Source organism: Phyllopteryx taeniolatus, chromosome 14, assembly GCF_024500385.1.
Source record: "Phyllopteryx taeniolatus isolate TA_2022b chromosome 14, UOR_Ptae_1.2, whole genome shotgun sequence".
In the NCBI taxonomy this organism is placed as follows: Eukaryota; Metazoa; Chordata; class Actinopteri; order Syngnathiformes; family Syngnathidae; genus Phyllopteryx; species Phyllopteryx taeniolatus.
In genome coordinates this window covers 11,784,487-11,797,928 of record NC_084515.1, presented here as the reverse complement: position 1 = coordinate 11,797,928, position 13,442 = coordinate 11,784,487, and the positions used below count along the sequence as shown (strand labels likewise).

Sequence of the window (13,442 nt, the reverse complement as noted above, 5' to 3'; positions counted from 1 at the left end):
GCTCTGGCTCAAACCTTGTGGAGTTGAGTTGTTAAGAGTTTAGTGTTTCATGGTGAGTCATCAAATCTTTCTGCCTTGCTCCGCCTACACGTATTGTTGAAAACGTTTTGCCATTTAGTGTCGTCCATCCATCCAGGACTCATATTTAGTTGCAAGTGGACAAAATCTCAAGGACAAGTTGGTTTGTGAAGGTCCAATGGTAATGGCCGAAATTACCCTAAAGTGGCAGCTCCAAATTAAAATGCCAGACATCCTGTGTTTTTCAGGGATGGGTTTTTTTTCAGGCATGGGTTCTTTTTTCTTGGCTCTCATGATCGACATGCCTCCCAAATTTCCTGTTGCAAGGTGAAACTGGCTTCAGGAGATTAATTTTCCCCCAAAACCTGTGAGGGTGAGAGTTGCCCTTTAGGGACCAGATGGAAGATGCATTGCCCTGCGGTCAAAATTTCCGGGAAGCTTAGCGGAATGTTCCGTGTCGCACGTCTGCACAGGCTCAGTTAATGCCTTTGAGAAGTGTTACTTTTCCCTCTGCATCCTTGGTGTCAAGTTTAAGTCGCGGCAGAAGAACATCCGCCCTGGTTGAGAGAGCGGACAAAGGAGATTACGTCCGGTCACATGTTGTGCCTTAAATCAAAAGTCCCCCCCTCCCAAGGGACAGGGGTGAAAAGATCAACACAAGTACGCAAATTGACATGTAGCGTGTGTGCCCCGTGTCTGAGTATAAGGTTATGGCATTGACACAGAACACCCCCACTTGCAGAGTGGGTGGGGAGCACGGTTCTATCTGTGGACCTGACAAGTGACAGGGCCAGCTGGGGAATGAAACCCTGTAAGACAGGCACTTTGTCTGTGACCAGCAAACTATCCGCAAGCCCCCCGCAGTGGTGTGTTAGCTCAGGAAAGATTCAGTGATACCACCACTGATGCGGTCCAGAGAGCAACAACTCAGCGTTAAGTAATCACATGCGGACGGCTCGTCGCGATGGGCGGGAAGCAATCTCACGCGTTCTCCAACAAGGAGCTGAGCGAGGTGAGCGTGATCCAAGGAGGCCGGAGAAGTGCCGGCAGCGACCAGACCAGCCTGTCCTCAGCCGCCGAGAGAATCCGCAGACACGCCACGGTACACTTTGGCTACAGCACCCTGAGCCTAGCTATGCGTGGTCTTGATGATGCCCCCACCGAGCTGTGGGAGCTTCGCGAGCTGCAAAAGCTCAACCTCTCTATGAACTGCCTCTGCTCGCTGCCACCGGCCCTCAGTTCCCTGGACAACCTTGTGGTGCTCAACCTGTGGGGAAACAACCTGACCAGCCTGCCGCCCGAGATCGGCCTCCTGAAGAAGCTGCGTGTGCTCTTCGCTTGCCGCAACCGCCTGAGCGAGGTGCCCGAGGAGCTCGGCTCCTGCACCTGTCTGGAGGTGCTCAGCCTGGCCAACAACCAGATTAGTGGCCTGCCCGGTAGTTTGGCAGCCATGTGCAGCCTGACCAAGCTCAACCTGAGCCACAACCGCATCGCGCACATCCCTACTTGCGTCTACAGCATGAAGGGCCTGGTCTTCCTCCACCTGGCTTGCAACCACCTGGAGACCATCGCCGACCAGATCCAGGACCTGGTCAATCTCAAGATCCTTATCGTGGAGGGGAACAGCATCCACACACTGCCTAAGACCCTGTGCTTCCTGGAGTCCTTAGAACTCCTCAATGTGGACTTCAATGAACTGCAAAACGTGCCGGTGGAGATGTATTTGCTGATCAGGCTCAGGAGGCTGGCCTGCCACCCTTTGGACAAGGGTCTCCATATTATACATAACCCCCTGCTCAAGCCCATTCAGGAGGTACTGCAAGGAGGACTAAGCTCCCTGTATAACTACCTCAAACCAACGTGAGGCCCCACCAACGAGTGTGATGCTGGCACCCGGTCGATGCCGGACACGCGGGCGCTCACGCCAACCACATACCCGCCCGATCACAGATTCCACTATCAGTATTACATCACAGGGCATCTTGCGGCACACAAATAGATTTTAAGTGTCGTTGGCTGTAAATAAACACCTACAAACCGCCACCATGCACGCTATGCAGATCACGTCTGTGAGCGTAATCCGCAGTTAAGGGTTAAAAGGAGGAAGCAAAAATTCACAGGTCCACTTTTGGAGGCTGATTAGTGGTGAGTGGTTGGTGGGGTGGCAGCTAACACACACATGGTTTGTTGCATTCAGGTCATAGGGATCAGTCAGTGGAAAGAACAGTGAAGCAGAAAGGGAAAAATTATGCAACAAGAAGCAGACAAGAAAGACGTCCAGTGTGAGATGCATTATGGGAAGATTCTAAAATTACTGCTTTAGTATCCATCCATCCATTTTCTGAGCCGCTTCTCCTCACTAGGGTCGCGGGCATGCCGGAGCCTATCCCAGCTATCTTTGCGTGAGAGGCGGGGTACACCCCGAATTGGTCGCCAGCCAATCGCAGGGCACATAGAAACAAACAACCATTCGCGCACACTTTCACACCTAAGGGCAATTTAGTCTTCTAAATACTAAAACATGAGTCTCTATCTTCGGAGTAAGTTACTTCCCCTAAAAAAAAAACCTGCATTCTAGGCGGACATGCAGTGTATTTTGCAGCAAAAACATGGATTCACCAAGAAACATTGTCACTTTTTTTCTAACCAAAATGGATTAACTATGGTGAAAGCTCCTACAAAATTCTTGTATGTGTATATAAAATGAACACCAGACACTTTTTGGCGGTATTTGTTTAGGGCATTATAATAAATTAAAGAATTGAAATCTTATTTGCTTGGTTATTTTATGTCACTTTCCACACTCTTGTAGCGAATCTGGCACAGACGTTATGTTTTTATCCCCGTGTTTGCTCACAAGAAGGATTATATTATTACTCATTTATGTATTTCTGTACATATATTATCCATACAATATAAACTTTCCAAGATTCTCCTGTCTTCGCTATCAGTTTAGCACCAGGGCACTGGTAGCAAAGGCAGAAAAGTGACCTCTGCCGGAGTTCACTGGTTATTACATAAGTTTCTCTCTCTGCCTCTGTCTCTCTCTGTCTGTCTTTCTCAGATTAATGACTCAAGTACAAAGTAGTCCTCCAACTAACTCCTGAGTCATCTCCACCATCTTTTTCAATCAGAGCATGAAAGTCAAATAAACGCAAATATAAAATAGAAACTCAGACATTGATCAACAATATGACTCTAACGAGATTAAACTAAATCTTTATTTTAAAAAAACTAATTAAGGCAAATGCATTAACAAGAAATGGTCCTCATTTAATTTTCTTTGTTTACATGTGAAATAGCAAGAGTTTGAAATTGAGTTCTTGTAGGCGGAAATGTGGACATCATGGGGCAGAGACATGATTTTTGTGGTCTGTAAGGTACACATAGATCGAATGGAAGGAAACCCTTAATTGTTTCTGCCATGCAACACTTCAGGTAAATGAGTCGCTTTAAAACTTTTCCTTCTGTGTGACCCCGAGAACCGTGTTATCATGTGACTGCTTGTCAAACATTGTCAGCTTTGGTTACGTTAGATTGGTGAAACATAGTTATGTGATAGAAAGCTCTCTGAGAAACCAGAACAATAACAGATAAAAAAACAAAAGCGGAATGTGGCTCAATGTAACAGAAGTAGAGTTTCCTCTTAGCAAAACTACGCTAAAAGTATGTGGCATTAAAACTACTGTGCACAAGTACAAAAGTTACAATAGTAAATGTAACGGAGTAAATGTAGGATGTTACTACCCATTTTTGGTTATGAATGGTGTGCAACAAAAGTAAAATAATTTGTGGCATAAGCATACATGGTCGCGCTGCACGCTTGGTTAATGCCTGTACTTACTGTTTTTCCATTTGTTTGTTTACTCATTGTAACTTTGGATGATTGCCATAACAAATATGCAGCCTGTCTCAGATCCTTTCCTATGTCACAGGTCGCTACATTTCCTGTTCTATAGTTATCATCGTCATTACCAAAAACCCATAAAAGTCCCCCCAAAAAAGCAACACATGCCAATGTCACACATAATGTTCGTGTGAACTCTGTGTTTTGTTTGACTTAAGGAATTTTTGGGAGTTCAACTACAAATTATACTACTTTCAGAGCATTAATATATTTTTTAGATCAACTTAATAGAAATTATTTTGTGTAATCAACTAAAACATGTCAATGAATGCATAATTGAAGGCAGGGCTTGGCGATTAATTAATGTTATTGATCAACTCAAGCATATTTTTCAGGATGATTTATTCATTTAATTTAAAATTACTGTTTTTTAGCTTTTCATAAATAAATATAATCTTAGATATTATTTTAAGGCCGTATTGACAGTCCCACATTTAAAGTTGTGTAAAAACATAATATCATTGCTGGGTGCCTTTTGACAGCTAATCAATACCACACAGAGCCTTTGACAATCAAGGAGGATAATTAAGGTGTTGTTGTTTAAGGTGTGAAACTGTGCCACTGCGTTGCACGACACCAAGGAACCCCTCTCACGTGGCGCCTATCAACAAACAACACAAGAGTTACACTCAACTATTACCTCTCATTTACCACATCATGTCTGTTTAACGGATTTGCGTCCCTGCTGCTGATGGCGGTATGATGAAGGAGTATGGATTTTTATGACGTTGATGTCAATATCAGTGGTTCAGCTGCACAGGATTTTGGTCAGTGTGGCCCACAAAGCAGGCCATTGTGCTCGAGCTGGTATTTTTGTGCATTCTTGGTCATTTAAGGGCTGTAGGCATGACAGTGCGGTGGCCAAAACAACTACAAATCATGTCGGCCTAGTGTCACACAACATCTTCTGTATCAATATGGGCATGCTTTTAAAGTTGATGTTTTGTCCTCAATCATTACTTTAAATCTAAAAAAAAAAAAAAATGCCTGAGCATATGAAAAACATGAGATGCTGTGTTAAAAATTCCACCTTTACAAAGTTAATGTTCAGTTTTCATTGACACTTTGAATAGAGGTATCCTTTTAATACTGCTTCATGGCATCTATTAGGATTTACCAACAGATTACACACCAGTACCTTGCCATTGCAAGGCTTTAAACAGGATGTTCTCAAAGGGAAGTGGCCTCTGAGTTTAAGAGTGTCACAAAGTGTTATCAACAAATTGCAACCTTGTCCTTGTAAATGTTTTGGTCTATTCATTCATACTCCTGTTCAGAATTTTGCGCTTAAGCTCCTTGTTGGAGACCACCCAGGTGTGCAAAAAATAAAGTACTGAAACATTCAACAGTGTGACATGTGCATTCAAACGTTTATAAAAAGGTAAAATTAAGTTAACCTCTAAACATTGTAGTACATTTTAGGGTTATCCTGAAATTTCAGCTGAAAGATAACTATCCCTAATACACAACACAAGTTCAAGACAAAGTAAAGCCCATTACAAGTTAAAAGTTATTTTAACTGATGGTTTTAGTTAAGTTGATCGTATTTAAGCATATAAAGATATGGATTAGCTACTAAACAGAATTATTTATTGTACGTTTCCCCCCTCATGATTCTTTTATGGCTTGACGACCAACAGGTGTGTAGCCCTGTGAAGAAGACGCCATTTTCGGGAATAGATTTGATCGAACCTAAAGGTAAATAGCTCATAAAAACGCCAATAGAAATGTGAAAGTTGAGTAAAATAGCAAAATGACGTCAAGTATAATTGATATTTGGTCTGAAAGGGGTTCACAACCGTTCAAACGAGCCTGGTTTACCTTAAGGGTTTCGCCCAGCAGAGGTAGTGTCGGGTGGGGGGGTGTTGTTGGTTATGGTGGGGGCGCGGTTCGCTCCTCCGTCTACCCCGCTCACACACGCCCTCTTTCGGCTACACGGCCCGCACACAGCGGGCAAGGCACCACTCACTCCATCCACGCGCAAGTGTGCAATCAGGACTCACTCAGTCCTCCTACGAGTGTGGACGCGGAGCCGTGGAGTGAGGAAGCAGCAGCAGCAGCAGCACCGGGGCGACGACAGCCCGCTATAAAAAGACAAGAAGGACGACCGAGGAGGTTCTTTTTTTTTTTTTTATTATTATTATGATTATTTTTTAAGGATTCAAGCCGTCCAAGTTGTGAGACAAGCGCCGAAGAGTTGAGTTTTGCCAAAGCCGCGGTCGCCAAGGCGCCGTCGACATGGATAAAGTTGTCGGTTGGTGGTTCGCCGCCATCACGCTTCTTCTGCTCTCTGCCCACGGAGAAGTTTTTAAAGGTAAGTGGAAGCGTCGGATACATCACGGTCGCCGTAAAAAAAATTTTTTTTAAAAAAACAAACCAAAAAAAGATGATTTGTCAATATGTGAATGATTCCGAACAGGTGCGACCACCTTGCCGCGTACGGTAACCGGGGACGGGGGTCGAGTTGAGGGAGTTCAGTGTTTGTGTGTGTCTAACTTTACCTTTATAAGTTACCATGTATAATGTGATTAACCTCAAAGGTTCCAGTGTCCCGACTGTCACCTGCGAGAATAAGAAGGGTAAACGGCTAGCGAAAACGTTTCAATCACCCTTTCAGGTAACAAATGTGTTTCTCGGATTGTTTTAATGTTATGTGTGTTTATTATGACAGTCTAACTCATAAAATTCATGCGAAATAGATTTTTTGGTGGGGGTGAGAAAGTTTTGGGTATGTTCAGTAAATGGAACGCCTGAGGATCCCTAAACAGCACATATTGACACCAGAAGAGCACATTAATCTGTTCTCCCGCTGATGAGCACTAATGGAGGACCGATCTCATCGATTTAGCTCCCAAATATCAATTTTTGTTCCCCCACCCCCTAAACTCATATTTAAAAGTTGGCTGACTGACTACAACAAGCGCTACCTCGGGGGTACTGTTGGGGGCAGTATTGCACACTTATGCAGCAGCATCAGTGGCTAGAGAAGATGCAGATCAGATGGAAACTTTGAACAGTCTTGCTGAATCATATAATATTCTTTATTGAAATATACTATTTATTTGGTTATGTGGCCAAAAAAATCAGTGAGTGTGCAGCGATTTTACAGCGGGGGCTCCCCGGTGGTGCAGGAACTGTCGATAAACGTCCTACTAATTGCACACAAGTTTGTGTGTGTGTATATATGTAAAGAGGAAAAAAATCAATGGGTTTCACTCTTTCCCCGGTGAGGTGACGGATTAGCTGCGCGTCAGGCTAGAGTGTTTGCTATGGAGGGGACGTACTAACAGCTCATGTGCTAATCAGATCACGCACAGTGTGTTGGTCTACTTGGGCCCCTCAAACCCTCTCTCTCCCTAGTTTGAGTCCCTGGAAGTTGTCTTGAAATTTCACCTTTTGCCCCCCCCCCCCCCCCCTCGGTGACAACAATAAATCACGTTGTGTCGGGCTTGGTTTTCTCCGCCGCGCGACGGCGGCCATTTTTCCCCCTGAAAGGTTTTTCCTCCTATGTCTCTATCAGGGATGTCCAGTCAAAAAAAAAATATATGCTGTTTGGATTGCGACTGCAGCCCGTTTAGGCGGCAGACTGTTTGGGCTTGTATAAACGATGTACTCGTCTTTTTCCTGGAAAGTAGTCAAATCCATTTTCACAAAATAATCCCACACTAAATTTTGCTCCCATACTAGTTACCTCCCTTTTCCATCTCTCCTGCAGTCCGTTTAGGCAGGCCTGTAATAATTGCATACTGCCAAATAGTGGAACCAATTTTCCCAAATTAATTTAGCACCAAAATTTGCTCCTCTTCATTTAACTTCCTGTTATGATGTCAACAGCAGCCCATCAAGGCAGCAAATTGGTTGGGCTTGTACTATTGCATATTTTGCTTCCTGCTGAATATGCAGTTGGGCTTTTCAAAATGGCTGAGCACCAAAATGTGCTCCTTTATTAGTTACTTCCTGTTTCAATGTCTACAGCAGCCTGTTTAGGAAGCAAACTGTTTGAGGTTGTACTATGTACTCTGCTTTCTGTTGCCAAGATGTGAAAGCCATGTTAAAAAAAATAGTCCCATAAGAAACTGTGTTCCTTGGGTGTTTCGATCCTACAGCTGACAGTTTAGGAAGCAAACTGTACTGTACTGGCTTGTATTGTTGTGTACTCTGCTTTTTGATGTCGCATACTGAAACACATTTTTCTTTACACATTAATCCAGCACCAACCTCTAGTCCATTCCTGTTTAGTTTTTGTTCTGATGTATAAGGCGGCCTGCTTAGGCAGCACACTGGTGGAGCTTGTACCCAATTGTTTTAAAAAACAAAGGAAAAAAACATCAATCCTACACCAAACTCTCCTTCCTTACTTCCTGTTTCGACTAGTTCATCTACAGCAACCTGTTTATGCAGGCCTGTAGTAAATGCACACTCTGCTTTCTGCTGCCAAGTATTCAGTAGTAGTGATATTTAAATTGGTTCACAAGAGTTCTACACCAAATTTTGCTGCTTTGCTTTTTGATATATCTACAGCAGCCTATTTCGGTGGCACACCTGGTTGGGTGTTAACTAATTGTTAGTGTAACTTTAATGCACTAAACTTGCTTGCTTCCCTTTTTCATCTGTACAGCTACCCATTTCAGCAGTTGGGATAGAACTAATTTCCTAGTCTACGTATATAACGTATACGTATATCTCTTGGGACCCAACACATGAAATTCCAGAGAGACATGTTTTGTTACGTTGCCCATCCTTATTCCTTGGACGAACCATGTGCCGATCACAGCTCGTCATTCCTGAGCGACTCAGTCAGTCGGGCCTGATTGGCGTGCACACTCGGACTAAAGAGAAGCGGCACAGACGTTCCTCGGTGAGATAAACAACTTAATTGGAAGCAATCGTTTAGTTCCTCACTCATTTTTTTCCCAGTTCCCAGCTGACTCGGATTTAATAGAGTTTTTCCGCAAGGTATCCTGACGGATGGCAGTTTCCTTTTGTGAGTGCTGGTGCAGAATTAATTTAAATATGCATGATTTTTATAACCCCCACCCCCTCGCTAACCATGTTGGAGGATTGATGATACTACAAAGCAGCCAGTGAGGTGTCTACATTCTTCTGTAACTTTGCTTCTCAGACACTTTTATTATGATGATAATGAAGCCGGCGGAAAGCGTGGTTTACGCCCAATGCAGCGTGAGTAGTGTGACTCCCACCCCTGGAAAAAAATGAGATTGATTGTAACCAGTTGATTTCAAATTCTGAGGAGAAACTTGAAGTTCTCAAATGCTAAGTGCTACTATTTAAACATGTCTTTTGAAGTGATGACTGACTGATGGGAGCATTATGCTTTTTTAACCATTCAGAGAATTCCAACAAAAACACCCAGAATGCAAATATGGCACATTTACATATTATCTAGTGTCTGATGCCTCCATCTTGAATGACAAACAGCCCTGTAATCTTGTGGGTTGGGGGGAATCATATACTCATCAGTCCCAATTTGAGTGTGTTGTGGCTCGAAGGTCCGGATATAAAAATTGGATTTGAGGGGGATTAGTTTGGAAGTTTTAAAAAACGCAGGATGAGGAAACTGCCGTGAGTTACGTGCGATGGAAGCAAATCCAAACAAAAGATTAAAGCGTGAGTTCTGTTTTGACTTAAGCAATTTTGGATTTCAGTACTTGGTAGCAAAGAGCAGAAACTAATGGCTAAGTCCCACCTAGTTTGTCAGAATCAGAATCATCTTTATTTGCCAAGTATGTCCAAAAAACACAAGGAATTTGTCTTCGGTAGTTGGAGCCCCTATAGTACGACAACAGACAGTCAATTGACAGAGAACACTTTAGAGACATATAGACATTGACAACAAAAAAAAAACAGTCACTGAGCAGTAAAGGGTTGCTAGTTATCTGGTAATGCCGGTACATTTTTTTTTTGTTTGACAATTGTGCAAAAAGATGCAGAGTCCTCTAGCACTTAGAGCAGTTCGAATGACTAATATTGCAATAGTCCGGTGCAATGACCATTGTGCAAAGGGCGCCGAGACTTCAAGGAGTGTATGCGGTTTAAAGTGACCGAGTAGTGCGATAATCAGGGACAATGTTGGTTGTGCAAATGTTGCAGATACTCCTCAATCAGTGTGCAAATGGAGCAGATGCTACTCTGGCATGAGTGGCCAGTATTGGTCAACAACAGATATGCAAATAGTGCAGCGTGGCGAGACAACTACAGTGAGTGCACGAGTAATGTATAATTGGCCCCACAGAAATGTGACAAAGAACTCAAGTCAAAAAATTGCCAGCATGTTGTAATGGAATTGTCGCCCAAATGGTCTGATGTAGAGATGTAAACAGGATTTGTGTTAGGAATTTCTCCCAAAATTAGTTGAAGCCATTTATTCGTCAACTCCTCTGAGGTTGGCAGGTGATGCAAAGTACAAGTTTAAGCTTTGCATAAGATGCAGTTATGTTGTCGTTCAGCCATTTTCCCAAGTAGAGTTGAGTGTGGGTACCAACCACAAAGTGGATAGGTACTTGAATAATGAATAGCCTAACTACGTCATGACGACACCTGAAATTGATCAGCTCATTTTGCTGTCCTTTGCCTTTCATCGGCTATTGCATACAATGGATCAAACTGCATAGATGACAAATTTAAAGCAGGTCACCGCATCATTGTGACCTATGCAGTCAAAGCATTGGGGAGACCGGAATGTTGGAATTAAGAGAAAAAGAGACCCATCAAATATATTTGAAAGTAGTCCCACGCTGAAGTTTGGTCACTTCATGTTTACTTTCTGTCCCTATCAATACAGCAGCTTGTTTAGGGTGTGACTTTACAGGCATATTTTTGGATTGAATTCCATATTTTACGACCATTCTATTGCATTGAAAAGGGGGAAAAAAACGAGCCACAGAGAATGTGAAGTTGCTATGAAGTGAAGCACTATCACACACACAAAAAAAAAACCCTTCCAAAAATAGCTGTGGTGGTGTAAAATAAACCCGGCCCATCCTGAGCTCTACCGAGCAAGTGTGGCGCAAACTCATCAGTCCTCATCTCACTGGTCCCGCGGGTGCCACTCCACATTCGATCATTAGCCGCTGATTTGCCAGCCATTTTATTTACATTCTTGAGAGGCCGTAATAGTTTTGAAGTCGACTCTTGAGGCGGCGGCGTTATGTGGGAGCTGTTGCCGCGGAATGATAATTGGCCTTGAGATGATGCAGCTGAGTGAAGGATGCCGGACAAACAGAGGTGCTCTAATTACGGAGTGAGGAGGGAGGAAGGAAGGGGGCTGAAAACTAATGAATTGCACGCAGGCTGACACAGGGGCAGTGTAATGGAGCGAGCGGCGTGTGGACTGTTTGTGTGTCTGCTAGGCACGCTTGAACAATTGTGCGATTGCGTCAACACACGTAAGGAAAAAAATGTGGTGGGAAAAACAAGTTGGTATGCAGCCAATCACGCCTGTGTGCATCATAGGTGGCTTCGCATTGAGGATAAATGCACTAATTAATGCTCCAAGGCTCTCTATTGTTATTAATGGTGAGGACCAGGAGGAGGAAGAACCCATTTAACTGAGAATATTAAAGGGAGCGCGCCATCTTTGTCGGTATGTTGAATGTGGTGTCTGGTTTAAAAAGGTAGGGAAAGTCTGTTGTCCGATGTTTGATCATGTTTGGCATGATTAACTCATTCACTGCCAGCCATTTGCAAAGCAGAGTTCGACACATTGTCAAACATTTTAAAACGTTTTGAATGAACTTTCAAGACCGACAGAATATTGTGACAGTATAAATACCAAACCTACCAAAAGAAAGAGTAGACTCTCTTTTGTTTCTTGCTTTTTCCGTTCTTTATTAATCAGCAGTTGATCAGCATGCGTTGGTTTAATCAAAAATACAAGTTTCTGACCAAAAGCGGAATAACATAATTTTTTGTAAAACGAAACATTGCGAGCAGAACAGCGACTGTGACGCTAATATTTTTTCTTCTTTTGTGACGCCTGCAACTGTACAACAACAAAAACAACACTTGATAAAGGGCTTTTGGTGGCAAAATTATTTATTTACAGATATACAACTAGCAACATGACAACTGGCTGCCATCTTGGTGGAATAAAAACAAAAACAAAAACATGGAATGCAAACTTCAAACTCCTCTAAAATCCTCTATGACAAATAAATTCATTTAAAAACTCATTGATAACTAAAGTACATGACCAATCATCGATTTTCAAAATTCTTGCTGTATTGACTCAGGTTGAAGTGGCCATTCCAACCAGACTTTGCATTTTGACAGATTAGTATTTTTGGGAATCTTTTCACGTTGCTAATACAGCTAAGAAACAAGCTGTGAACGACACTGATTTACCGCATGGCTCAAATTGAATATCAGTGGCTTTATTACATGGCTTTCCTGATTCCTCATCTGATTGTTTTATTCATTCAAATTAGGCAGGCTTGTTAACGACACTGTGGTGTGTCAAATTTACATTATTAGACATTATTCTCACTTTATAGGGACTTTAAAATAATTGGTTAAGGCTGTTTTGTAGCATTTGATCTTTTTAGCATGATTAAACATGATTCCTTTTGATGAGTTTATTTTAAATTTACTTTTCTAATGAGGGTGTGTGTATCCGAGTGAGTGCGGCATTTTTTTTTGAGATGTTGAAGTGGCTGTGTGGCTTAAAAAGTTTGCGAAAGGCTGTGCTGAATCTGTATTGGGAGGCGACTTGCCAAAGCTGCCAGTGTTGCTGTTAACTGTGGCGCTGCGAGTAGTGGCACTGAGGGGGTGTATGTAGGGCGGGCGGGGGTGTGCCGCTACTGCTTGTTCCACCTTGTCTCCTGTTATTTATTAAGCGTGTGTCAAGGTTCCGGCGGCAGGCAAGGTGAACATGCCGGCACCGCTTCCATCCGCTGGGCTAAGTGAGGAGGGGGTGCTCGCCTGTGTGTGTGTGCGCGCGTAGGGGGCGTGCACTCATAAGTGTAACCAGGGGCAAAATCCTCCATTCCTGTCAGCGTGAATCTGTTGCAGTCACATTAGCGCACGTCACACGCGCTCATTAATGCATTAGGGCCTCGCTGGCTCGCCAGCCATTTGCACTGGGCCGTTTGCCCTTGTGCTAAAAAGGCCGCCCGGCGCTCCACCTATTGACCGTTTAACTGTTCAATAATGAAGCCATCCCCCAAGGATGAATAGAGCCTCAGTGGGGCCTCTGAGTAATGGAGAGAGGGGGGGAAAAAATCATACATTTGTATGAGAGGGCACACATGAAGCATAATTGACCAACAGTACTGATTATACTCCAGTTGCTCGTGTTGTGCTGTCTATTTTGTAGACACTAGACAGTTGTTCTGTAAACAGACCCCAAACCTCAGCCTCTGTCCAGGCTCCTCGTCCTCCATGTGACTGGCTCTCCAGGGATGCTTCTAATGGTCCCACCTCCTGAGCCCTTGGAAACAAAAACAAAAACAAAAGCAAACAAAATAAAACAAGCAAATGATAGAAACAATATGTACTG

The 13,442-nt window shown here is 43.3% G+C and overlaps 2 protein-coding genes across 13 annotated transcripts in view; both read left to right on the top strand.

Moving 5' to 3' along the window:
* Positions 1-355: 355 nt before the first annotated feature.
* Positions 356-5,271, top strand: LOC133489467 (leucine-rich repeat-containing protein 30-like). The gene has a single exon (XM_061798579.1). It carries the CDS (start codon positions 983-985, stop codon positions 1,880-1,882), a length of 900 nt encoding a protein of 299 aa, XP_061654563.1. The 5' UTR covers positions 356-982; the 3' UTR covers positions 1,883-5,271.
* A 278-nt stretch (positions 5,272-5,549) lies between these two features.
* LOC133488609 (receptor-type tyrosine-protein phosphatase mu-like) overlaps positions 5,550-13,442 on the top strand; it is a 183,405-nt gene continuing 175,512 nt past the window's right edge. For 4 of the 12 annotated variants that reach the window (XM_061796688.1, XM_061796687.1, XM_061796686.1 and 1 more), the window contains exon 1: positions 5,837-6,239. In XM_061796688.1, the coding sequence (XP_061652672.1) occupies positions 6,164-6,239 (76 nt within the window). In that variant the 5' untranslated portion in view covers positions 5,837-6,163. Of the gene's footprint in view, positions 5,624-5,836; positions 6,240-13,442 lie in introns of those variants that run through there. The other 8 variants (XM_061796696.1, XM_061796691.1, XM_061796690.1 and 5 more) reach the window with 3 other exon arrangements.

Bases quoted from the DNA above. Each gene is read 5' to 3' on its own strand.
- LOC133489467 (XM_061798579.1), top strand. From the start codon at position 983: ATGGGCGGGAAGCAATCTCACGCGTTCTCCAACAAGGAGCTGAGCGAG.